Source organism: Gekko japonicus, unplaced genomic scaffold, assembly GCF_001447785.1.
Source record: "Gekko japonicus isolate JY-2015 unplaced genomic scaffold, Gekko_japonicus_V1.1 scaffold454, whole genome shotgun sequence".
NCBI classification, from domain to species: Eukaryota; Metazoa; Chordata; class Lepidosauria; order Squamata; family Gekkonidae; genus Gekko; species Gekko japonicus.
Window position 1 is genome coordinate 568,716 of NW_015173687.1, and position 27,988 is coordinate 596,703.

General features: G+C 43.6%; 1 protein-coding gene across 1 annotated transcript; it reads right to left on the minus strand.

The window, feature by feature from the left end:
- On the minus strand, positions 1-27,872 carry SLC31A1 (solute carrier family 31 (copper transporter), member 1). The gene is made up of 6 exons (XM_015423124.1): positions 27,813-27,872; positions 25,694-25,854; positions 5,128-5,303; positions 4,020-4,092; positions 1,784-1,952; positions 1-383 (listed from the first exon to the last, which is right to left on the minus strand). Exons 3-6 carry the CDS (start codon positions 5,263-5,265, stop codon positions 182-184), a joined length of 582 nt encoding a protein of 193 aa, XP_015278610.1. The 5' UTR covers positions 5,266-5,303; positions 25,694-25,854; positions 27,813-27,872; the 3' UTR covers positions 1-181.
- Between the last annotated feature and the right edge of the window lie 116 nt (positions 27,873-27,988).

Genomic DNA, 27,988 nt, shown 5'->3' on the forward strand with positions numbered 1-27,988 from the left:
GCTTCCTCAGGGAGGAGTGGGACGCAAGAGGCATGGCCGGGGGGTGTGTGTGTCAGTCACACTCCCAGGAAGTAATTAAGAGAGCATCCCACAGATTTTCTTGGCATGGCTTCCAGTAAGCTTGGGGGTAATCCTTGTCCTTCCAGAGGTTACAGGGAGAGGCTCAGGCCCACTGCCAGCGTTAATGGCAATGCTCTGTGATATCCACCACTACCGCCTTTTTCCAGCTGAAGAAGAAGTAGCCTGTGCCCGCACCTGCTGCCACGGCAATGCAAAGGTAGGCATTGTAGGTCATGAAGATGAGCATGAGGAAGTAGCTGACCACCACTTGGATTATGTGTAGCACCGTCTGGAAGATGTGAGGGACGCTCAGCATCTGTTGCCTGTGGAATCAGAAAAGGGGGCCAGTGAGGGGGCAGAAAGAAGTTTTCCGTGATTAAAGGCAGAAACAGGATCAAGAAAACAGCAGTACGATCAAAGAAGCATTTAATAAAAGAACAAAATTATGTGTAGCACCGTCTGGAAGATGTGAGGGAAGCAGATATGCTGGTACCTGACCGCATACGGCCTTAAAGGTTAATACTAAAACCTTGAATCTGATCTGGTATTCAATTGGCAACCAATGCAGCTGGTGAAACACTGGCTGTATGGGCACCCGCACAGACGTCCCAGACAGGAAGTGTGCCACTGCATTTTACACCATCTGGAGTTTCCGGGTCAGATTCAAATTCAAGGGCAACCCCACATAGAGCAAATTACAGTAATAATTCAGTCTGGAGATGACCATTGCGTGGATCACTGTAGCCAAGTCACAGGAGGAGAGATAGGGAACCAGCTGCCCGACCAGCCAAAGATGATGAAAGGCCAATCTGGCAGTGTTCGTGACCTGAGCCTCCACTGAAAGTGAGGCATCCAGGGTCACTCCCAAGCTTCTCAGCATTGGCACTGGCACCAGAACTGCCACACCAAGGGTCGGGAGTTGGATTCCCAGTCCCACCCTCCATGGCTCAGATACAGGACCTCTATTGTCAATGGATTTAACTTTCATTGGGGCTTGTGAAACAACCACAGAGGAAAGGATCTAAGTAAAATCAACAGACTATATTAAAAAATAAGCAATGTGACAATGTAAATGATCGCAGAAATACATATAGAATATTAACATATGCTGGGAAATAACTATGAATATGCTGAACAGTGTAAATGTAATCATGACAGAACAATAAGTATAATGTAAAGCATGTAATATGGATCAAAGAATATTACTGACAATTTCCCCGGGCAGTCATTTCGTACACGTTAACTTATTAATAAAACCAAAGAATTCTTGGAGACCAGTTTGACTGCATGCTGCATAATGAATATGTTACTATTACTCTATTCACAAAGATGAATAACTAATCATTGAGCATGGCTATCTGGAGTATGGAATGATTCAAGAGCCCAGGAGCTTATCAGTTATATCCATTATTCAATATGTCATGTTAATATACTTATTGCCCTGTTATGATTATATTTCTGTCTACTGCTCGGCATTTGTTAATAGTATTCTATATGTATTTCCTTCACATAAAAAGGCTCCCTAGCACAGTACAGAGAGGCTCTGTCTCCTCTTTACTTGCTGTATTCATTTTCTGTCTGCAAGGAAATTATAACCAAAGGGAACATTCCAAAATGCGATCCTCCATCTGCAGTTTGAAGTGATACCAGTCCATTCTACCACCTCTTTCATTTGTGTGTGAGAATCCAATCAATATCTATCAAAGACAGCAATGTTTCTCACCCAACTGTTTTGTGCGTCTCCATCAAGACGGTACCATTTGGTCCTGGGACAGGCATGGAGTTGTAGCGGATGCTGACTTGTGACTTCCGAAGGAGGCTCTCTCGGGCGATCTTCAGGCCCTCATAGAACATGGCGAGGAAGAAGACAGCCACAAATGCACCAGCCATTTCTAGCATGGAAAGGGAGGGAAGTCAACAACTCCATCTGTCCTCTTGTGAAGATAGTGGCATCCAGGTCTACCAGGCAAAGCACCATAAATCTGAGCATGGATATTAGGGTCCAGTTGGCCACAATGATCACTCAGAAACATGGAACCCAGCACCCCATTCCGCATTATTTGAAAAGGGAGCACAACAGCGTCCCACCATATTTTTCTTGCTTTTAAAGCCCGAGTGTCTCAGTTACCAGATGTACCAACAACAAGGAATAAACTGGGGAAGTTGCTAAAAACTGCAAAATGAATATTATATAGTATCTGTAAATATTACACACTGCAAACTGTACAATACAAATCTACAAAGATTAATACAATATAGTGCAATTAGTTCAAAGATGTTAACGAAGAGTCCGGCTTCAACTTCGTTTCGCAAGTAGACTTCATCAGAAGTAATATTTTGCATGTGTTGTATGATAATTTTCTGTAGTTGTACCAATCCTTCCTAGGTTGCTATGCGTTTTATACTAGGACTAGGTCTTGTATTCCACAAAGTTTACAGTTCTTATATCGGGCATAACTGAATACCAACAAACTTCAAAGGTCAGGATGCCTAACTGCACTATATTGTATTTATCTTTGTAGATTTGTATTGTACAGTTTTCAGTGTGTAATATTTACAGATACTATATAATAGATTCATTTTGCAATTGTTAGTGACTTACCCAGTTTATTCCTTGTTGTTGGTACTTTTGATACTGGGAGGTCCTTTTGTGTTTGTCAGTTACCAGATGGCCAGACTTAACAAGCAGCACTGGCCAGCCTGGCCTTTGTTATGATTTACAAGGAGGGCTGAGTGACTGAGTAGTAGCTATAGTCAGCATCTTTCCTCCTGAAAGAATTTTTTTTTTTAATTAATAACTTTATTATTTTCTCAGAAAAAAGGTGGGCTACAGAAGGGAAAAGGGGGTGAGGGGAAAATATAAATTAATCAGGTTTGTCAAATATTATGAGCTGTTACGTACAACAGGTAAGATCAGTTGCATTACCAAATGTATTATGTATTTCAAATATAGAAGCAGACATTAAAACATCAATAACCTCCTGAAAGAAAATCTTGAGGCACCTTGTGGCACATTTATAGCAGCCTCAGTTTTTGTAGACAACTGCCTACTTTGTCAGATGTATCAAGTGGACAGAAAAATATTAGAGGTATGTGTGTTACATGCGCACACATACACAGGGACCTGGGAGGATGAGGCAGGGGAAGAAGATTTTGATAAGGATGAGATCAGAGAAAATAATAGATCCGAAGGGCTCATATATAATACAGGGATAATTCAAAGTTAAAGTTCTGGTTACCAGGCATCAACAGGACCCGAGAAGGAGGCTGATAGGGCCCAGACACACCCAGTTCTGAAGAATGGTGTGCAAACTGCCTAACGTCATGTGGGATGCTTGCAACAACCCAATCACCCTGATCCCAGTTAAGGTCTGAAGCTGCAGAGTTGAAATATTAAGGAGCTCCAGCTTTGCATCCCCAGGTTCTATCTGGCTGTGCTCTCCCTGCAGCATCTTTTGCTGAAGACTATAAGAAGCTTCCTTACTTTGAACCAGACTCTTGATCTGTCTAGCTCAGTTTGGTCTGCTCTGCCTGGCAGCAGCTCTCTAAGGACTTGGGCACAGAAGGGTCTTGCCAGACACCTGTTGCCCAGGATAACTGGACATCTTTTCCTTCAATGCCCAGCCATACAGGAGATTTGGATGTTTCCTTAGATGCATTCTCAGTTCAAGTGAGGCTCCTATGGGCTCTGCCTGGATTCCACACAACCAAAGCATGCTCCCTAGAACACACTCCAATATCCTCCATGTAACACTGGAGTTCCATGGCAGAGGTTTATGGGCTCCTCTGTACCCAAGTCACCATGGAAAGGATTCCCTGAAGTCTGAAAGCCAGTGTTGTATCAGAGTTACACCAGGAAAGAAGGGCAATTTACAAGATTTCAGTTGAGGCCACCTGGTTATTTTGACCTCTCTCAGCAGCACGAAAAGGGCCACCATCATGCAGGCCAATTCACTCACCTCCAGCTGTGTTGATGACAAGCCCAGAAAACAGGAGAGGCACATTCTTATAGCTAAAGTGGAAGGTCATTTCCTGCAGAAAAGACAGAGAGCCAACTTAATGCCCTGACACAAAGCCTTGCAAACGGTAAGGGCTTTTGACACCATAGCTTCAAATGAGAGGAGCTGGGACTGCAGTCTCTGGGCCTATGCAAATTTACTGACTTAAGAACTACAGTGATTACTCCCCACCCTGATTTTCTTCCACTTGATCAGCCTTAAGTAGAAACCAAATGTAGTATGTGTATGCATGTGTGAACAGGGCAGAGGACATTTCCATAGCTGCACCAAAATGATGTATCTGAAATAAGGATGGCCAACATCTCTTCTCTACAATTTTGGACTGGCCTACACCCTGTGACTCTGATCCTCTTTCAACTCATGGGAGAGACAGGGTCTCAACTGCATCGCTGGTCTGAAGCTATGAGAAATGTTTCTGGGTTATAGTGCTTCTGATGCTAAACAAAACCGCTAGACAAACCCCTTATTTCCACTTTAGGCTGGAGCAGGGGGGTGCAAATGCATACACTAGGATAATAAACACATTTAAGACACACATCCATGCCCCTCTCACTGCTAGGGCCAATTCTATTCTCTAGATAATGGTATGAGGGCCGGAATGTACTTGGTTGCACAAACTGGCCATTTCATAAGTGATCAGGCTTCATAATAATGTTGGTATCAACAAACAGTAAAACCTTCATATTTTCTAAGCACAAGCACTCAGTTGTAGCTAAAACCAAAGAACTATTAGCATGCGGGTTCTTTCTTAAAAGTGCAGAAGTGAAGGCTCACCAAAAAACTCTGGAAAAATGTTTTTTTCCTCTCTATTCCCCCCAAGACTCCTCCCTCCCATTTTTCGAATCGGAAAACTGGAAACTTTGGAAAGCATCTGTGAGCAAGAAAGATCCAGTGGGATATGAGTTCTGCTGGTCAGAAAAGCAGATGGAAGCACATAGGAAGGGGCAGTGCCAAGACTTTCAACGGCTCCTGCATGTACCTCTGCTGACTGCCTCCCAAGAGTCTTTTAGTGCAAAAGATGCATCAGGCAGAGGGTTGTTCTACTCACCATCATCATTCCTCCACCATGATTTGAGTGCTCTGACGATGACACTGTGTGATGGTGCGCATGAGGATCAGGGGTGCTTGTTGCCGAGCCATTCATCTGATGGTCCAAGTGCACCATATGATTATGTTCGTGTTGCATCCTGGCTCCTGAAGTACCACAGATGATGTTAAGGGAGCCTGGAAGAAACAACAGTAGCCATTAGGAAGAGAAACATAGAGAATTTGAGCAGCTCCTGAAAAAGCAGCTTTAAGAACCTGAAGGCTCCTTTGCCCTTAGATCAAGACCATGCATATTCTGAGCATCTGTCACAACACAGAGCAACATTTGATTTTCATTTTAAAATAAAAGCCAAGTTTCCAGACAAGAGTAAGCAACTCAGCTTGGAAGGTTACATAAATACCAGTGGTTTGTAGAAGCATATAGAGAAGCTACAGTGGTTGTACTGAAAAGAAAAGAAAAGAATGTAGACCGAAGAAGAGTCATTATCACTTACAGGGCCTCTGAAAAAAAAAATTCTACTAGATATTTAAGAGACAGAAAAATACACTAGACTTTTGTAACCACTCTTTTTTAGGAAGCAGGAGGACTCTAAGCCAGGAAACTGTGACCTACAGCTAAGTGTTGAGGAAGGGGGGACAAATGTGACTACTGAACTCTGGGCAATCATCTCTAAGCTTCAACCAATCACCTCATCTGTATTAATGTGTATGGATTAGGGGGCTCACAGATCAAGCTATGCCCTAGAAATCCACTGTGCTGATGTCCAAACACTGAACACTAGCCTAGAGTGTTCTGTATATGGGTCCCTCTGACCTAATAACTAAAATTCCTGTTCAGCCAGAAGCTATGAGATAAAAGCTGAGAACACCTGGAGGAAACAGAAAGAGAGATTACTACTACCCTAAGAAGTTCTCTACTCACACTTTTATCCTACAGAAATGATTATTACTGCAACCTGCAGACCACAAATAGCATGCATGATGCACATGTGGCGTATGTTCCTCTTGCCTGGCTACCTTGGAATAATGTTGATCTCTCCAGTGAACTCTCAGAAGCTAGAGGAAGATGCTGAACAAGATATCCAGTGACCCTGCAACCTTGCCTTTGATCTGCTCACAGCTGTCCTTCTGTGCATATAGACCCCTCCTGTTAGAAGTCTTCAGCATTTACTGCTTCCCTGCCCACACCCTTGTTGCTGCAGCATCCTGTAGGGCTATCTAAGGTCCTTTAGACGTGGGAGAGGAAGCCCAGGTTGTCCCATGCTCCTTGATCACAACAGGAGTAAAGGGGCATTGCAATGATATGGTGGCCATCTCTGCTGTTCCTCACGCCTTTAAACACCTGGAAAAACAGCACATGGAGCTCACTGAATGGTACACAGTTCTTTTCTAGAGCTGGGAAAATCAGGATAAAGCTATACAGGCTGCCTCTCAGTTGTTAAGGGCTAGATGCAGCAGTCAGTTATAGTCCTTGGAGGCAGGGAAGGAGGGAAGAGATGCAGGAAGGCTGGTGATGGTAGCCAAGGACATCAGGGCAGGCAGGCAACCTTTCTGTAATTTTCTACAAAGGCTGCTGGAGACATCCTGACCATGAAAGAGACTGAACAGAAGCCCAGTCAATTGGTGATGTGACAAGAAGGACCTCATTTTAATCAAATTGGTGATGGGAAGCTGCAGATATCTCCAACACAACAATAAATAAGGTTAACTGTGCAGCCGCAGGGTTTAATTGTGCCCATGGCTCATTTTAAATTGCATCAACTCAAGAATCAAGCGAGCAAAAGGTTTTGTTCCCTCCCCAATTGCCTAAAAGACAGTTCTGTACATTTTAGTGAGAAGAGAGCCCTACAATTGCATTAGTGCAAAGAATTAACCAACAGCTGAAAGGTCCCCAACCGCCCTTGGCAATCCAGTTCTCAGAACTTTAGCGTCCCCTCATATCTTTAGAATGGTACTAGATGGGAGAAGCACGGAGAGGCTGCAGGCAGAAATCCACATAATCACATTACCACTGATTAAAGGGGCCAGGAAAACTGGCAGCCAACAAGGGGAGAGGGAAATTTCAACACCATGCATTCAGGACACCAGGGACACAAGGAGGAGCTCTTGCTGTAAGCTACTGGGAAGTCTAAGAAACAGGGCATGGCTGGGAGCCCCAAATGACCCTTTGGGATTCTTGTTTAAAGTAAATTCAGCAGAGTATTAAAGAGACTGAGTCCATGGTGTGTTTAAAAGAATATAAAAGTTTACTATAACCTAGCATGGGAAAAGGTACACAGGATATAAAATAACAAAGAGCTAAAATGGCTACATCCTTACAGCTAAAAGGTAAAACTGGAATTGCATGGCGTCTTCTTCTCGGTCAGAACAAAGAAACACAAAGACGGAAGAGAAGCCATAAAATGCTAATACTTGGCACCTTGGTTTCCAATCAGAGCAACAAACTAGCTCCAAAGTTCCCGGGCATCCTATAATCTAAATAGATTGGTTACAAACAAATATGTGACTTAACAAACATCATTAACCCAGTAAATACTGAAGTGTTTTAACTTGTAACACCCAACACCCTTCCTATTACAACCACCTCTAGCTGTTAAGCGGTGCCTGTATGGCCTTTGGTTTCTCTTGGTGTTAGGAAAGTAAGGCTCTGAGGATTCAAAATACTTCATGTATACTTCTAATGGCACTTCTGACAACCCTGCAATGTAAATTAATACTACCTTCATATTGAGGAAGAGGCTAGTGAAGAAATCTTGTCTAGCCTTGAGAAAGGGGATTATCTCCCACAAAAACGACCGCTTACAAAATCCTCTCACCACTCCATCCTACCCTAAACTGGAAAAGGACAAGTATCAGTGATTCACATTCTGACCTCATTGCCACCCCGGCCTATGTTGCAATGACTACAGTTCTTAAAGACCCACACTGAACCAATTATTCAGCAATCCACGCACAGTGTAACACAAAAATAAGGTGATTTTTATGGTCAAAAATATATATATTCTATTCTCAGCAGTAAACAAACTAAGAAGCTAGTAAAGATGGGTAACGGCACAGTTTCCTGCCTCCCTCCCAGTCATAGTCAGAAAACTCAGCGACGTAATCAGATGGGGAAACCACAGAAATGGGAATTAGAACTGCCCAAAACACACTGCACAGTGCTGAGCATACATGCGAGAACTTATCCAACACTCCCTGCATGTGGAAAACTAGTAGGTCAGGAAATGCTAGTCCCACCACCTATCACTGAGCCCACAGCAGCTGCTGACATCTGCTACCACCCCCAGAGTGGCTGCTGATGTCCTCCTTTGCTGTGACTGGGCCTGAAGTGGCTGCCAGTGTCCTACTGCTCTGTGCCCAGGCCTGCAGCAGCTGTCAGCACCCGGGCCCACCTGGACCGGAGCAGCTGCTGACATTCACTGCTGAGCTGGAGGGGCTCCTTAACTGTGTTGTCGGCGCATGTACAGACAACACAATTGTATTTTGGTGGGGATTTAACCCCCCCTATATATTTTATTTTTTGATTTCAGATTTTTCTGCAAACTTGGAGAGACCCCCAAATTTGTAGGAAAATCTGTTAGCATTGTTGTGGCCTCAATCCGCAGACCTAAGTATCCACAGATGGGGAGGGACCACATGTTGCTATTACTGTACAGACAGGAGGTGGGCCCACAAAACTCCTGGGGGGAATCCCATACCCCCCCCCCAATAGCTGAGGCTGGCAAGGTTCCCAGCCCTGCTACCTACCACTCAGTCCACTGCCCAGGTCCAGAGAAGCTGCCGGCATCCAAAGCACCCAGGCCCAGAGTGTCGGCTGGCATCCTTCTTTGCTATGTCTGGAACTGCAGTAGCTACCAGCAACCTCCATCGTGCCCAGGCCCACAGTGGTTGCCAGTGTCCAGTGCTACTGGTCTCAGAGCAGCTGCCAGCATCGATGCGGAACTCAACTGGCTCCCTAACTGTGTTGTTCTGCACGTGCGCAGACAATACAATTCTATTTTGGGGGGATTTAAACCCCCCTTTATTTTTTTTTCTATTTCTAACTCTTCTGCAAACTTGGGGAGTCCCCCAAGTTTGAACAAAGATCTGCATAGCCTCAGTGTGGCACCGATCTGCAGATTTAAATTTCAGCAGATGACAGCCCCACACATGAATAATAGTATATTATTATATCGACATTAGTATATCGATAGGGCCATCTGTGACACTTTAAGGAACAGCGGGGGGGGGGTGTCCCTGTCCCAAGGAATTTACTATCCAAATTTTAGCAGTGAGCATGGAGGGGGGGGAGGGAAGAAGCCAGGGTAACAAGGAATGAATGTCGGTAGATGCTACACCACCAACTTGGGCTTTATTCCAATTGGGGATGAAGGCTAAATGGGCTTAGCCAAAGGTTTCATGAGAAAGTGGATTCTGGAAGAGGAAAGAGATCCATGGCATGAAGTTTAAACCTGAAACCATACACACCCACACAGTGCACTCTTCCATGGAGCCTCAAGTCCCTCCCACCCGGGACTTGAAAAGCAGCAAGACTAATAGGGCCATCCAAGGCAGCGTTACTCAGACCTCTACTCAGGTCTATTCAGTGGGGCTTACTCTCAGGAAAGTGTTCCTAGGATTTCACTTTAGGTCAGTAGATAGGAGTCCAAAGACTACAGGGTTTAACCAGGCTCTCAGCAGCTGATGGGACGGTAGCAGCGCCAACAGGGATGCAGCTTTGTGTGCAAAAGGCAGAGCAAAAATGCTTCTCTCCCGCCTCCCCCCCCCATCTCAAGGCCCGAGTCCTCTGCAGTGATATGCTAGTCAATATGCCAAGGGTACGTAGGATTCTTTCAGGAAGCAGCCTGCGTAAGCAAGCCGCGGGAGAGCACAAGCAGAGCTGCACGTTCCAAAGCAAGGTGTGTGACTTCTTGAGAGGAAGCCCACGGAGGACAGCCATCATTGTCTCTCTCCTGGGCAGAACTTCAAATAGACCTGGCAGTCCAGCCAAATCCACTGGATAAACTTCAGGGGGTTCCACATGGAAAAACCATTTGCTCTTTCTGCACTCGGTCTGCTCTGCACATTGGGATGAATTAAGGACAAGCGTTCACACCGGCAGCTGAACAGTTTCCACGCCAAACCATCTTTTTAAGATGTCCTCACAAGCATGATAAAGGTCGTGCGGGTTCTGCAATCCTGAGAGCAGAAGCTGGAACCAACTACTTACTTCAGCAGCGGAATCTCAAATTTTACCACCATTTCCTACCCCATCCGGGTGCTCTAGACCACAAGACTGGAAAAGATGGGCTTGGAAGTACATAAAGAATGCTGAGCTGGTCTCTGGTGCTCAGGGCGCCCTGCCCAACTCCTGCCCTTTTCCTGTGACCAGCAGAATTTATTTACTTCATTAATACCTTGCCTTTAGCAGAATAAGTATTAGGGCTGAAACATTTAATTGCTTAAATTGATCATTTACCTGCTTTGATTAGCTAAAAATAAGCAGACAAATGAAGTCAGCAGATTTAATTCTTTAACAATATAGGTACTTAAAAAAAACCCTGCAGATGGCAAACACCATCTTAAATTAGATATTCCTCTGGTGAGAGAAAGAAGGAATGCTTCTTCTAAGATGAAGTCTGCTGAAGCACAAACTTGCATCATTGAAATATTAAGCATGCTTTTCCCCCCTCTAGAACTATTTTTTTCTTGCATGCAAAATTTAAATCACTACTTAATCAAATAGAGCTCATGTCATTACTCAACTAAGAGTTCTTTAATTAGATGACCGCCTCAGTAAACATTTTGTACAGGGCACATGAATCACCTTTGCCTTTTGATGCAGAATTTCTGATTTAGAAAATTCATAGCCAGGATCTGGTGAATCACAGGACTAGTTCTGTGAGCTGTGGGCAAATACCCCTCCCCAAAATGCCACATGGCAAACTGCCTTTGTAACCAAGAGGAATTTCAAAAGCAGTCTGCAAACAGCATATTGTTCATCTGCTTCAAGGTCAAACCTTCCCGTGTGTACAAAAACCCTTGGATGACTCTCATGTAAGCATACTTTCAATTCTCACCAATATAAACAAGAGGGGGGGGGGAAACACAAAACCAAACCCCAACACTACAGCCTTCAGCGGCCAAACTATTTCACTGTGTATTAGTTAAAAGGGAGCCTGTTGAACGACATATTTGGCTAGATTACTGCACAGTACTTCAGATAAATAAACACAAGGAAGCTTCCCTCCCTTAACACAATACCTTGAAAGAAGCACAAACCTTGTACTCTCACAGCCCTTACAAATGCAGAACACAATAGGATGGTTTAGGCTTTCACACAGGGATAAAACTTAATCATTACCCACAGTTCTTCTCAGGCTTCCATTGTGCCAGGTCATTTCAACCCCCATACCTGAAGCCTTGATCTATGTCCAAAGTCTGGAAAAGCCAGCACCCAACATCAGCCTTTCTGGAAGGCTGCTGGGAAGCAGTGAGTGGCTGCAACAGGAAGTTCATCCTTCACATTCTCCCCGGACAGTCAACATGTGCTGGACATGGGGGTGATACTTTGATGCATATAATTTTTAACGGTCTGTTAAAATTTAGATCTGTCTGCAAGGAAGGCAACAAGCACACACACACAAATATACTCCTACAAATGTTTTTCTCCCGAGAAAAAGAATGCAGTCAAAACTCCAACAGCTATTAGTCAACATCTAGTCTTCCTCTCTGTTAAATCTGGCCCATCTCCCCATCATACATGCAAGACTAAAAACAACAGCACTAAGATGCTGATGAGGCACTGGCAGCCTCTCTTCAAGACACTGTTCTTACCTCTGTTCAGGCTCTTGTCAGACTTAATTTTCTACAAGCCAAAAAGCCCAGATGGAGCCAAACATGCAGCTGATTCACTAACTCGCTATCCAGGATGGATACTATAAGCCCAGCATCATGAGACCAGAATGCTGCTCTCAGTTTATTCAATTTCCTGACACCCTTTGGCAACTTTAACTGTTTCCTCTCCAAAGCAAACACCCTCTCGCCTGCTGCTCAAATATTTCCTCAGAGTTGCAAAAGGAGCTAGTTAAGGGGACTATTTACAGGAGGAGGAACAACAGGGGTTTATTTGTACGCTCCCACGGCAAAGAGTTAGAAAACACAAACAAGGAAGAGGAAATGGCCTTTGCCTCATTATATCTGGGATACGCTTCTTGTATTTTCAATCTCTTTACTTCCTTTTATGTTACAGATTGCATTGCCTTGTTCATGTCCTTCCCCTTTCCATACCTCTCTCCTTTCCCTCCTGGATCCATGTTGACTCCTCCACAGTGGAAATTTAGACTACAGACTTCTTGAAGCATGAGCCATCCTTTATGAGACATTCAGAACACAACCATGCACATCTGGGCAGTGTTAGATTAATAACAAACCACAGGATCAAACAAAAAATAATGGGAGAGTCGCCATTCTTCATTCATGTATTTGTCCCATCATATATAAAACAAGGGATGCCACTCTCACTCTTTAAAAATATCCCCCTGAATGGACTACATGGAAACAAGGCTTGGGTAGGGTTTAGCTACCTTTACCCCATGCTCACTTTGGTGTAAAAAGCAGACCCCCAATCCCACCTCTCACCTACTATACATGAATTGGGCCCATATCAAACATGGCTGCCCCTTTCACATCAAATTTTTGCTTAAGAGAGTGGTACACCTGAACCTTTAAAACAGTAATTTCTTAGAAAGGTATCAATTATTAGAAAAGCATTAGGAGGGTATACCTCGTCCCTGGTGTTCCAAAGACCTAGGAGAATATTGTCTCCATGCATGGCACTAGCTGTGGCCAACCAGCCTCTCCCTACAACATTAGTCCCTGTCCTTACCCAGCCCATGGGTTTCGTCCACAACACCAGTTCTTCAGACTGGGCTTGTGGGTGGATGTCTGGCTCCGCCCTGGTTGGATCACTCCAGCCTTCCAGTCCTTCTGAGCTGTCAGGGTGTGAGCTACAACCTTCCCTGGCCACAAAAGGGCTTTTGCCACAGCTAATGGAGAAGCCCAGAATTCAATTAAAGAAACACTCACACCGGGATATCTTTGCCTATACTAAATATGAGACAATATTTGAATGCAGTCAACTGACCACCCTCCCAACTCTACCGGACAGTCTCTCGTAAGTTCACTGAATCCAATCCCTCTAAGGAAAAATGCAATTGGTACATGCAAAGTGTTAGTTCACAGTATAGGGGTACAGCAGAACTGTGTGATTACCTCCTTTGTTAGAATACCCTGATGCTGCTTCCTTTGGGTTGTACCTGGAAACTAAATTCCAAGAGCACCAGATTGCACATGACTGTTGCTTTCTATGACACCTACAACAAACCACCAGCTCAAGGCATATTACAGCGATGAGTTAAAACACATTCATAAAGTGTATACTATACAAACAATAGTAAAAATGCAAATCACAACATTTTAAAATCTGGACATCTTTCTCAGCTTTAGCTGTTAGCTGGGAAGGATCATCTTAACACCTCAGTCTTACAGAGCTCCTTCCTGACACATTCTGTAACCTGGGGGCTACAACCAAAAGTGCCTTCTAGGCTGCGGTCACACACACTAAATCCACTTCCAGTGCACTTTCCAACTTCCGCACTGCCATTTTTGTCAGTCATTTGTCCCTATTGCTTTTGGTCTCTCCCCCCACTTTCCACATGTGTTTTGCTCCCTCTGGGACTACTAGAGAGAGGAAAATACATTGGGGGGGTGGAACCTTGAAGCAATAGGGACAAGCAACGAACAAAAATTACAATGCAGAAGTGGTGAACTGGCAAAACCCAGTTGGACAGTGGACTGAAAGTGGATTATTTAGTGTGTGTGATCACACCCTTATTTACCTACATGACATAATAGGCCATAATCCAAAGAGCACAACTGGGGCTTTGTGTCCTTGCTTGCTGATTCAAGTTTTTTTCAATTGCTTTGTAAGCAGGTGTGATACAACCCTTAAAACAGGCTTCAAAATGCTGCACAGTCAGAGTACCAGGAGGCGAAGAGTTAAATCTCCTCCAGAATGGAGAGCTCTGAGTGACAGACTACTCCAAGCACTCTGACTGGCCAGCCGCAGCAAAGGTCGAAATTTATTAGCTGGGTGCTGAGGGGGAATGGGGATTCTGACAGATTCCTCATTTGAGAGAAGAGAGATGATTCTGTACCTTAACTGTTGAAAATCTGCTGAGGAAGAATTCAGTTGAAGAACTGAAAGAGTTCTTGTCTCAGTATGTGCTGAAAGCAGTTTTACGCAGACAAAAGAACTGGGAACGAGATTTGGCAAGGCTGTTGGGTAGTGTGATGAGACTCCCATTCAGGCCAAAGGAAAGGGGATACATCTTCTTGGGAAATAAGAAGAATCCCTGTCTAGTTAAACAGGGAGACTTATCTCTGGGAGGAGATCCCTGGTCTGTTGGGAAAGGGAACTGCTTGAGACACCTCAAGAGCTAGATAGACATTATGGATTAAAAGGAAGGGAGTTAGGTCCTGAAAGAAGGTACCAGCCTCAAGGAAATAAGAGGAGAAACAGGAAACTCTAAGAAACCCTGTAAGGTAAAGGTTCCCTTGCTTGAAAGCCAGTCGAATCCGACTCTAGGGTTGCGGTGCTCATCGCCGTTTCAAAGATGAAGAGCCAGCGCTGTCCGAAGACGTTTCCGTGGTCATGTGGCCGGCATGACTAAACACCAAGGCACATGGAACGCTGTTACCTTCCCACCGAAGTGGTACCTATTTATCTACTTGCAATTTCTTGCTTTCGAACTGCTAGGCTGGCAGGAGCTGGAACTAGAGATGGGATCTTACTCCATCATGCGGCACCTGGGTCTCGAACTGCTGAACTACTGACCTTCCACAGCCTGCAGTTCAGCGTCTTAACCACTTGAGCCACCGCAGCTCCATAAGAAGCCCTGTAGTGTTTGGAAAACACAGGGAAAAGGCCTCTCAATATTAGGATCTCAATAACTAAAAAAATAACCTTCAATAACGCTCATTTGCTTGTATAATTACAATCTGTACAACTCATTACACCTGACATTCCCCTGTCTTTAAAATAAAATATTTTGTTCTGTTTGACTTTTACATTGTCTCAAGTGCCATTCGAAGGGGTTCCACCCAAGAGGGCTCCTTATTCTTCCCCCAGGTTCCAGGGCTGAGCTAAAAGCCAAATTATATCTTGGTGACAGGGTGGGACAAACAATCTTTTAAAGACCAAGAAGAAAACCATGTTACTTGGGGTGGCTCAGTCACAGAAAAGAACAAAATTTTGGAGGAAAAACCTCTGAGGGAGGGAAGTGTGAGGGGTCATCACAGCTGGATTGGGGGCTTTACTGAGTGGAAAGGAAGAATGTACCTTTTCTAAACAAATTTAGCTGCATTCACTTCCCCCTGTGCCACACCTCTGCTAATCTGTCTCTCTCTTGATAACTGAATACTTTTATGTAAAATGATTGCACTGGTCACTGACTGTAACAATAAATTTGACTTGACTGAATACTTTGCAAACAATGATCTGCTATCAGGACTGAGAAGAATCTCTGCCCGAGACCCTGGAGAGCTGCAGCTAACCAGGACCAAACTAGATGGAACAACAGTCCAAATCCTAGTAGGCAGCTCCTTCTCATTTTCCAAGTGACACTGGAATAAACAGAAAACTGTTCCTATAAATTCCTATACTCAGACTAACAGCATATACTTTTGTTGACTTTAATCTTGTAACAGTGTCCACTGTTAAGGCTGCTCCTCAAGGGTCAGTGCCTCCAAAAATGTTGCCCTCACTCTATGTGTCATGGGTATGTCCGTATGTGGGGAAATTATTGTACAATGACAGTAAAGTCATTATTGCAACAACTATTTGGCCACAATAAAGACACAGTACTGCTCAATGACTAAAATGTACTTGGAATTACAACAGTGCCACTAGGAAGTGTGGACACAGTTCCTTTTCCTATCCAGTATTCCCAAACATTCAGCCCCAGGGACAGTCCCTAGCCCAGTTCAATTCCCAGCATCTCCCTTCCAAACATAATTCAGGTAGAGGTTTATACCAGCCCAGCTATGCTTGACTACTTCTGTTGGAACAGACCATACTGAGCTAGACAGATCATCCAAATAAACCTATTAAAGACAGTCTCATAAATTCATAAGATACATATCAACTACTGGATTGATGTATGGATATTAATTTCTTCATGGTTTCAGGAGAAAGGGAACACAGGGGACTGAAATGGAAGAAAACCTTTTCCCACTCATAATATTAATTTCAGGAGAATTATCCTCAATACCTTTTATATAAGAGCATGAACACAGAGGTATGGACAAAGATTTGGAGGAAAGCAACCCACAAAAGACTGAGATCTGTTTTTCCATAAAGCAATATTTGCATTACAGCATTTTTGTGTTTAATTGATCTTTCATCCTTTTTTATAATTTATTGTTTTTTATTTTCATACACAAACGAACAATAACACAAATATTAACCGTATATCAATGTATATAACACAATATAACTACAGGAGAGCATATCAAAAACCATTTCTTGTGGGTAATTAGAAGTTTTGAAAGTAGTGTAACATTCAATTGTATATCATGTATTATATTTAAAAGTGTAACAATTTCTCATAAAAAGAATTCTTTGGTACAATGCCACTGTTTGCCAAATATTCTAATATAGGAAACCAGGTCACTTGAAATAAGTTGTGTTTACTTGCTGTATTTCCCTCCAAGGTGCTCTTAGAGATTCGGCTAAGTACAAAATATTCCCAGAGATTGTTTTGCCAGCAGTATAAAGATGGAGCTTCTTTCTTTTTCCAGAATTGTGCAATAGAAATCCTGGCAACCACAATCAATATTGCAGTCTGCATCTGTGTACTCTTTCAGTCTCTAATAATCAACCCTAACTCCTTGTACTACTGATTCTAGTGAAGCAGGTGAATACCATTAATAATCACAATTTGCGTCAATATCTGTTTCCAGAAGTCTTGGATTAACGGACAATGCCACCAACAGTGGGCAAAGTCTCCCAACTGCCCACATTGTTTCCAGCACATAGATGGAATGGCTGGGTTCATTCTATGAAGTCTGGCTGGTGTTAAATACCATCGATGCAAAATTTTGAATGTGTTGAACCTAATACTAAATACAGGGGATGTATTATTTGGTAATGACCATATTGTTTGCCAGGTATCTTTAGAATATGCCTGTGTACATTATAAGTGCCATTGGTTTTGACTTCTCAGCCAGGCAGTGTTCTTTTTTGTGCATTAGAGTTTGTATATTTTAGAAATAAGGCCTTTCGACCCACCATTCTGGTATTTTAGAATCCTTTCAAATTCTGTTAATGAAGATGAGAAAACCTGTTTGTTTATCAAAGTTTGCAGCATATTATTAAGTTGTAAATACCTGAACCATGGTGTTCACCTAGTTTGTTTTCGATTTCTGCTTTTTCCAATAATTTCCCTTTATGCACAAAATCGTTATGTTAATGAAAACCTACCAGTTTCCAATTTCTAAACACTTGTTCTTCTTTTCCTGGCAGGAACCAATTTTGACCAGTGTATTCTGAATAACGAGATATTTCAGGTAATATCTTTATTTTATTTTATTTAACATTCAATTTCTATACCGCTCAATCCCGGAGGCTCTGAGCGGTTTACAGGGATTATTACATTCCTATCTAGGGCCACATGTGCAGGGACGGTGAATGCCTACCAGGCACTCCACCGGCGTGTTGTTCTTCTTCTTTTGTCTGCAGCTTCCTTACAGTGGGCTCTGTCTCGGCTTGGCTCCGCAGTGGCTCCTTCTGGGGAAGCTCCCATACTCCACGGCTGACGACTTTTTGCTGCACTGGCCTCCGTCCAATTGGTTCCGGCCGTGCTGCACGCCGCCTCGCCGCGCTTCTGGGCCAATCCCTGCCCAGAACAATTACTGCCTGCTGTTGAATCGCCGCCATGTTTTTCCGCCGCCGTCGCCAGCACCACCGCTCCTTCTTGCCGCCAACACCATTACTCCTCCTTGCCACCGCTACACTGGAAGGCGGGTGCCCCCCTGCACCTAGGGCAGGTACTCATTTATCTACTTGCTAGGTAGGCTTTCGAACCGCTTATATCTATACTTGTCCCAAATTGTTAGTGAGGTTTTTAAAAATTCGTTTTGCAGTAATATATCTTTTCTGTATCTAGCATCACTCCAGTACAATTCTGACAATGACAAAATTTTACAATCTGCTTCTTGTATCTGCTGCCAGTGTAGTTTATCCTGTGACCTTAATAATCTAGCTATATTAGAAAGTATAGCTGCCTCATAGTATCAGGTCAGAAACGTCTAAGCCGCCATCTTTTGCTTTTCTTCTTAATTTTATTCTGGGTTTTTAATATCCCCAGAAAAAATCAACCAAGTATTTTTGCCATTTATCTAGTACCTTAGTGTCTATATGAATAGGTAGAGCCCTAAATAGAAATAAAAACTTAGGTAGAACAAAACATTTAATATTAATTTTATCTGCCCATGTAAAATGTTGTTTTTTCCATTGTTCAAAATTTCTTTGTGTGCTCTTGACCACTTCCGAGAAATTGTATTTCAACAGATCTTTTAAATCATTAGGGATAATTACGCCTAAACATCTCCAGCACTCACTTATCCACTTAAATGGGAAAGTTGATTGCAGATGAGACATAGTAGTTTTGTCAATATGTAATGGAATTATTTTAGATTTATTGATATTTATCTTTAGTCCTGTTATAGTTTGCAACTCTGTGAGGACCTTTTGTAAGGCTTCTAGTGATTTACCGGGGTTAGATAGAAAAATTAACAAATCGTCTGCATACATACTAATAAGATGTTTTCGGCCTCCAATCTTTATTCCTGTAATATCTGGGCATACTCTTATAGCATCCGCCAGAGGCTCGATGACTAAAGCGAATAATAAGGGTGACAGGGGACACCCCTGCCGTGTACCTCTGCTCATTTTTATGGTTCTACTCATGTTGTTTTCCACTCGAATTTTTGCAGTGGGGTTATTATAAATACAACTAATAGCATTTAAAAATTGCTTTCCAAAGCCCATGTGATATAACAGTTTTAAATAGTCAATACTGTCACTATCAAAAGCTTTCTCTAAGTCTACAGTAAACAAAATTGCTTCTTGTTTTTGGTTTTTACAGTGTGAGATGATATGTAAAGTTCTATGAATATTATCCATCATGGACAGATTAGGAATAAACCCAGTTTGATCGAGGTTTATATATTCGGAAATAAATTTTTGTAATCTTTTCGCTAAAATAGTAGATAACATTTTTGAATCACAGTTGAGAAGTGCTATCGGCCTATATGACTCTGGCTTACTGAAATCTTTATCTTCCTTGGGAATGTTGGTAATTATAGCCTCTCCCCAGGAGGGTGGTTTTTCACCTGTGTTTAAAATGGTATTACATATTTTGGACAGTGGGCCTGTTAAGTTTTTTGCAAAGGCCTTGTACAAATGTGAAAAATAAATAAAATAAATAAATATTTAGTATATCTCTTCCTTTGGTTGTGCTTTGGTGTTTTGGAGTGCGATTTATCAAGATATTTGTCAACAACCATATTACAGTCCCCGCCTATTAGAACCATTCCATCTTGAAATTTGTTAAATTCCAATAAAGCATCTTCTAGGAATTGGGTTTGTTGAGCATTAGGTGCGTACATAGAAACTAAAGTGGTTTCTTCCCCATCCAATAAGCCTTTAACAAACACGTACCTTCCCAGAGGATCTGACATTTGGTTTTGCATTCAAATTTCACTGTTTTTGCTATTAAAATGGCAACACCCCTGGCTTTGGAGGAACCGTGTGCTTGGAACTGCTGATTATACCAAGAGGATTTTAACACTACCTGGTCTTCTTTTTTTAAATGTGTTTCTTGCATCATGATGATGTCAGGCCTGTCTTTTAAAAATACAGAAGTTATTCTCCGTCTTTTAACATCATTACTTAATCCGCGAACATTAATTGTGCGTATTTTATATGCTTCCATTTTTGTAACAGCACAAATTGCATATCGTACCCAATTTAACCTGAGGAACCTCCTGATTACTTTGTCTAACTTATAAACCTTAACAGTTACCTTGAACCAGTTAAACTAAACCCCTCACCCTCCCACTTAAACCCAACTTAAAACCTTCAGCGTAAGTAAAGCGTGAAAAACTATCTTTCTATGAAGGGAATCCAGGAACCAGCCTCTGACAAGCTGGCTAGATAGCTCTGGTGCTATCTTCTGTCCCCTGATAAAGAGAAAGGCAAACAAACTGTTGCAACTCCCCCCTTTCCCTCTCCCGCAAGTCATTTTCCAGTATTATAAACTACCTTTCATACAATTAAACAGTATTAAACTACATGCATCTCAAAAAAGCAATTGTGATTGACAGCCAAGCGTGCAAGCAGACTCCTATACAACTTATCTGCTTCCAGCATATACTGGGAGTTTTCTGGATTTCATTGGCGATAATGGGAATAGATTTCTTCGCTTGACTGATCTTTTGCCTTCATGTTCCATTGGAGTTTCTTTATGCAGGACTTGCAGAAGTTTTTCCCCAGAGTCCTCGTCATGTGCATAGAGATGTAATCCTTGATAGTATACATACAGTTTGCCCTATGGCAACCATTTGTATTTTTGGTTTAGTTCCTGCAGTTGCTTAGTAGTGGTTTTCAGCTTCCTCCGTATTAGTAGGGCTTCTCTCGGCACATCAGGGAAAATGGCGATGCGTTCTCCGTTGTATATGAAGGTGTCAGCATTCTGTGCCTCAGATAGGATTCTTTTTCTCACTCTCATATCTGGTATAGTCACTATAATGTCTCTGGGTATGGTTTTTTAAAAAAAATTTTAGAACCCAGTCTGGCTGCTTTAGTAATAATTGGATATACACCCTCTTCAAGCTTTAGGGCCTGGGCAATAAAAGAGATTAAATCTGCTGTCCCTTCCGCCTCCTCCGGAAAACCACGAAGTTTTAAGTTAATCATTTTTTGTTCAGTTTCTACTGCAATCAAACGATCATTTACATCTGTCACATGCTCACATATAAGTTTTATATTTGCCTGATTTTCCAAGCTGTTCTCCAATGCTGATTCCACTTTTTCCACTGCCTGAGCAACTGAGAGCTTGATGTCTTCTACGTGCGATGTAAGTGTGGAAATACGATCCATCAGACTTGCCTCCATAGTTTTTAAGTAGGCTAAAATCGCCGGGTCTGAAGACTGCTGCGGCATGTTCTCCGTTGATTTTTCAGTTGCCGCCATTTTGGGCTCCTTCTGGCCTTGCAAGGCCTCTGTTCGTTTCAGCTCCAAAATGATCTTTAATGGTGTGGGAAGTGCCGGAGACCACTTTATTCTTAGTCGGATCAGTTTTCCCCATATCAGGCAGAGCCTTTCTTAAAAGCTTGGGTCGGTAGGACGTTTTTTAAGTGTGGGAGAGTACTTCGGGCTCAGGAGCTGTACAATTATGCGACCACCATCTTCGACAGCTCCGCCACGCCCCTCTGATCTTTCATCCTTAAAGAGCTATTTCCAGGCCAAAAACTGTACAGTGAACTGCTAAAGAATAAGGATACACCTGTACAGAGAAAAGATGGGACCACAAATCATACGCTATGCAGGCCAAAGATCTCTGGTTTAGTCCCCGGCATCCATAGTTAAAAGGTATTAAAATTTAACAGGAATGGTAAAGTCCCCCACCTCAGACCTTTCAATTGTAATAGATGGCACTGGCCTAAGCAGAGCAACAGTATGACTTGGTATGAAGGCAGCTTTAGAAGTACCGTGTTACACCACAGAGGCTTCTCCAGTTCTGAGCTGTCTTGAGCCAGCAACATGTCAAGGCATCCTTCAGTAGGCCAGATGGGCATTTACTTCAAGCTTGTCCAGTCACCCCTGGCAAAAGACCAGTTTTCCATGCATGGCAGATCAAAGTTTACAAAGAGCAGTGTCCAACAGCACTGACACACAACATCCAGAACTGCTGTTTATACTGGAGTCATAATTATTAACTTCCATGCCGCTCCAATTTGAATCCCTGTCTTCCAAATTCTCAATGTAATTCAATTACCCATAGGAACTACAAGAACAATTCATTCTCCTCAAGACATTGGTGGAAGACTGCAAGAGTGAGAAAAGGGCAACACAACCAACTAGTGCCTAAGCAACCAACTTCCGCAAAATACCATTGTTTCCAATTATCAAAGTTTCTGTGTGACCCAAGACAGGCAGAACTGGCCCAGAGAAACTATCACCCTAACCTCGAATAATCTCTCCCCAAAAAATTCCAAAAAGATTTTTCTCATTACATTAAGGAGTCTCTGGTTGGAGCCTAAACCTACGCATAAAACAGTGATGTTGATGAAAAGGGGAAGAAAGGGGTCAAGATTACAGGGTATGGGACACACGTATAATGGTACCAAAGCTTATTTTCTAGTGTGGCGACTGCTTTGTCACTGTGAGTCCTACATGCAAATCAGACCCACAGCCTTGAATTCTGCCAACTTTTTATTGCTGTTGACTGAAGATAACAGGCGTTGCTACTTAAAGCAATGCAAACTATTCTGTAGCTTACCATGCACTCTTCAAGGAATCACATGATATAATTACGGCACAGACAACTTAGCACAAATTACAGGCAAACCCCAAGATATCAGAAGAAGGCCCAATCTGCCATTCAGATTGCTTTCAGCTTTTCTGGGGGGAGGGGGGGGGAAGAGGAGTGTGTTCCACTTGGTCTTTTACACAGCCTCCATGTGTATCTGCTATGCTAAGGATGCCATAGTGGCCTCATGAACATGTCCTGTATGGTATTTCACTATGGTTAATATTGTGAAGTTTGTTTACAATAGGCAAATCTTGACTTTTATCTACAAATTACAGTTGTTAGAGATACACTAGACATATTGCTATAAGCAATAATCTTGGCTTGCAAGGGAAAGCAAAAAGCAGTTGGAAAAAGGATGCCATAAGAAATTCACCTGCGGGACTCCGTTCTGAAAATTGCATACGCTGCAACACACAGAAAATGTGCAGGACTCTGGTTACAGCTTTGTCAGTTAACACATGCTCATTTTGGCATGACCACACTTGACTTGACACGTATAATGGGTACTTTGCTCATTCAATGTCCAGTCTCTTATACCCTAAGGCCATTGATTGGCGTTTAAAAAGAAACATAGCGTTGAACGCGGCTGCTGAACATAATGTATGGATGCTCTAAATTACTCATGCTGTACTTACTTTAAAAATAATTATATTTCTTTTACCTTATTTATAGTTCGCCTTTCTAACTTGGACTCAAGGTGGATTATAGTGAGTCAATACAATTGACAGATGGGATATTCAATAAATAATGCAATAGGATTAGGGTAGTAGATTCTGTGATTCTATGACAGACTGGGTAATAATTGGCCACATCATTTTTCTGTAGGGATCATTTTTTAGGTAGCAGATGGATAACTGCATCTTTGAGTGGCTGAGGGAAGGTGCTCTGAGTTAGTGACTGATTTACAATATATGCCAAGGGTCTGTTGATGTGGTCCTTACATGATTTTAGCAGTCAGGATGGGCAAGGATCCAGAGTGCAAGTAGTGGCCTTAATCAACCCCAGGATCTTGTCAACATTCACCATGGAAACTGTGGCAAAATGATCCATGAACAGACCAGATGGTATATTAGTCCTGCCTACTAGTGTGCCTATGTTACAACTGCCATCCAGGTCAGAGTAAGGAACTACCTTGAACAATCAGGATGAATGTGAGCTAGCTGACACTACAGAAGCAACATTTCTTTGCCACCATCACTGCCTCTTCATAGGTCTTTCAATGGGCTTTATAGTGTAATCTATCAGATTGGGTACAGGTTTGCTGCCAGCATCATTCTAGACGTCTCCCAGCCCTCTTCAGGTCACCCAGATGCACAGTAAAGCAGAGGGCTGGTTTATGCCCTAGGGGTGGAAGTGGTCATAGAAGGGGAACCTTGTCGATAGCTTCCAGGAGCTTCATGTTCCACACTCCCACTGAAGCCTCAGCTGGGAATGTGTCTGGTAACTCCCCTAGAGAGTTCTGGAATCCAGTAGGATTCCTGAGCCTTCATGGGTAGACCATTTTAACCAGACCCCCTCTCATGCAGGGTGTTGGAGCCACATTTACCTTGGCTTTAAATATATGTACAGCCAACTCTTTAGAGCTATTATTATTACATTGTTTGCTGCCTGCCCCATCCCTCAACTCTCATTCCTCCAGATATCTTTCATTATTGACCAAGATCTGCACAATGCCACTCCTTAAGCAGTCCCGGAGGTGGCCCCTTGAATGTGGGGTACCTCAGGGGGCAGTGCTATCCCCGATGTTGTTTAACATCTACATGCGCCCCCTTGCCCAGATTGCCCGGAGTTGTGGGCTGGGGTGTCATCAATACGCTGATGACACCAAGCTGTATCTGATGTTGGGCGGCCGGTCGGATTCCACTCCCGATGACCTTAGTCGGGCGTTACAGGCTGTGGCTGGGTGGCTCAGACTGAGTCGGCTGAAATTAAACCCGGCAAAGACGGAGGTCCTGGGGCTGAGTCAGATCGGTCCGGGGTTGGGACTCCCTCTCCCGACCTTCGACAGGGCGCCTTTGGTGCCGGCGTCGGAGGTTAGGAGTTTGGGGGTGCTCCTGGACTCCTCATTAACGATGGAGGCCCAGGTAGCAGCCACTGCCAAGTCGGCATTCTACCATCTTCGGCTGGCACGGCAGTTGGTTCCCTTCCTCGACCGGGAGGACCTAGCCACTGTGATCCATGCGACGGTCACCTCGAGGCTAGACTACTGTAACGCTCTCTACATGGGGCTGCCTTTGTTGCAAATTCGGAAGCTGCAACTAGTGCAGAATGCTGCAGCCAGGCTGTTGATGGATCTTCCTAGACGAGATCACATCCAGCCTGTGCTGAAAGCGCTGCACTGGTTGCCTATAGCGTACCGGGTTCACTTCAAAGTGCTGGTTATTACCTTTAAAGCCCTATATGGCCAGGGACCAGTCTGGTCCCCGGGTCATCAAACTCGTTGTGACCAGGAATAGGGTGTTTTCAGTGGCGGCTCCTATCTGGTGGAATGAGCTCCCAGAGGAGATCAGGGCTCTGCGGGACCTAGCACAGTTCCGCAGAGCCTGCAGGATGGACCTCTTCCGCCAGGCGTTCGAATAGGAGCCGCCACCGCCATGGTACCACCACTGCCATGGTACCACCAACGCCCCTGGATTTGGGTACTGGGTCATCTTGATGTGGGCACTTAGATGAGACTTTTCAGGAGACAGCCATCTTGTTTTTAGGAGAGGAGCACCAAATATTTTTTCTATGAATGTAACTGGTCTTAATATTTTAATGTTTTTACTGTTTTACTGTATGATTCGGCGATATGCCGTGTAAGCCGCCCTGAGCCTACGGGGAGGGCGGGATAAAAATATAAATAATAAATAAATTAATTAATTAAGAGATTCTCGATTCAATGAGCAAGAAATAAGAAACTCACCCAGTAGTACATGTGACTCTTACCTCTTTGCTGTTCCACTGGAAGTCAAGATGAGTTGTTCTTCCAGCAATGTGATTGTCAAGTTGAGGATAGATTCTCACCCTGGTCTGGTTCAGCCTTACTCCCAAAACTCCCACTTAGCATAAGTTCCAACCGCAGGCAATGGGACCTGGGTGCCTATTCACTGCCAACAAAGAAAAATGGAACTGTTTATTCAGAGAGACCAAGAAACATGGATAGCTTTTGGAAAAGGGCAGAAAGATGCTTTCATCACATTAAGTTTAATTTCATACCCTCTTCTCACATGAACATTCTTGGCCTGACAAATACAATATCCAAGATCCGATGGGTCATTCACCCGGCACAGCAAAGATGCAAAAGCAGTCCTTGCAGCTTGGATTTGCTGACGTGCATGCAAGTGTGGACTGCAGTCTAAAACATCAAAGAAAAAGCAGCAAGATCTCAGCTCATCTCCTCCTCGGTCTCCCTCAAAACAAGGCCAGCATTACTTGAGCAGAGTTCAGGGAATGGCAAGCAAGCGGCTTATTTCACTTAAAAACTGATACTGAGATATCCAGGAAATGTCAAGCATAAGTTTGATCCATTTCCCGTGACAATTCAAAGGCGTTTAGAATAAGACACAGAAGACTTCTCTTGTTACTTGTTGTCTCCATCCATGAACTGTCTACAATATAAATAAAGTGCTTGATGGCACACAGAACTTTAGTTCACCTGCTTCTGCTGAAGTAATTTTCAGAAAACCAACTGGAAGCACAATAGCTGGAAAAAATACAACTGGCTTCCAAAACATCAGTCTAAATCTGGCTTTTAAAAGAAGTTAATCCACAAGACTTCAAAAGATCAATTTTTAATTTATTTGGGAGAACCTGCTGGGCCAACTTTCTGAACAAAGACATTCTAAACTAGCAGTGAAACTGCCAAAGAACCTGGCTGAATGCCCAGAAAAAGAACCCGAGGCAAACAAGAGTGCAGCTTAAACTTAATTTTCCAAAATGCAACAAAACAAATTGCACTACACCTCCAGAAAAGTGTTTAACGCCACACAATCAGCACCCCGTTTTGAAAGGCAGCCCTGCATAGAGCTGAGAAATACCTTTCAGGTGTTCTACCAATCAACATTACATTGTTCAGAACCCAGGGATGTTATACTTTGAGCATTCATCCACCTCTGCCCAGCAGTTTATCGACCACAGAAAAAAAAGAGGTGGAAAAATATTTCAGGCTATACAAGTTGTCCCCATAAACACCAGCAGGAACTTGGGAAACTTGGCACCTGGGATTTTTTCCAGATCTGCCTTTTAAAAATTGTCATACAAAAAATTGTCACTACACTTTTTAAAAAATGTAATATGAAGTTACAAAGACCACAGTCACCCCTGTAGTGGCATGTTAACAGTCCTAGTTGTGACACAGAAATGCACTCACCCCATCCCTCCAATCTATCCTGTTGGATCGCCATCTGCCCCCACGCACTTTCCCCCTTTCCACTTCACCCCAGTCTCCCCTTATTTATCCCACCCAGCTCCGGTCTCAAAGCGTACTCTGCACAAAGCAGGACCATTTTATCCATCCCAACCACATTCTCCTCTCCCACAAACTTCCCTTCAGCGAAGCCACGCAGACCTGCTCCCATCTTCCTTCCCCCTCTCCATCATGAAGGGCCAGCAACAGCTCTACCCCACTCCACATTCAGCCTCCCCCTCGCTCTCTCCTGCCCTTTCCAGACCGCCACTCGCCCCAACCACACTCCCCCCTCACTAGTCTCCCCCCCCACTTCTCTTTTCCCATCCCGTCTTCCACCCACCGTCCTTCTCACGAGCCATTTCGCTCCAGATGCTTCTTTAACCTTGACCCCACCAGCTCCATCCATCCCATTAGCAGGTGGCAATTCCTCCCCCCCCCCCGAGCACTTTCTCCCATTTTTATTAACTTTCTCCCCACATTCATACGAGCCTCTCGTCTTTCCCCTCCCTTCTCCCACCCTCGAGCCCCTGCATCGCCCCCTTTCATCCCCTCGTTCTCCTCACCCCACCAATACCCCTCATAAGAACCCCGCGGGCCACGGCGGAGAAAAGGAGACCACCCTGCTTCGGCCGTCCAAGTATAAGTGGGGAAACTCACTTCTTGCCACGCTCCCCCGCAGCAGCAAGCAGTCCAGAAACGCGTCTCCTCCCGAGCGTCCCTCCCGACCTCCTCAAACGTGTATCCTTTCAGCCGCGGAGCTTCCTCGCCCGCTCATTAGGCAACGCAGCCGTCACGTGTCCAAAACCTCCCGCCTCCCTCCCTCCGGGTCGAAT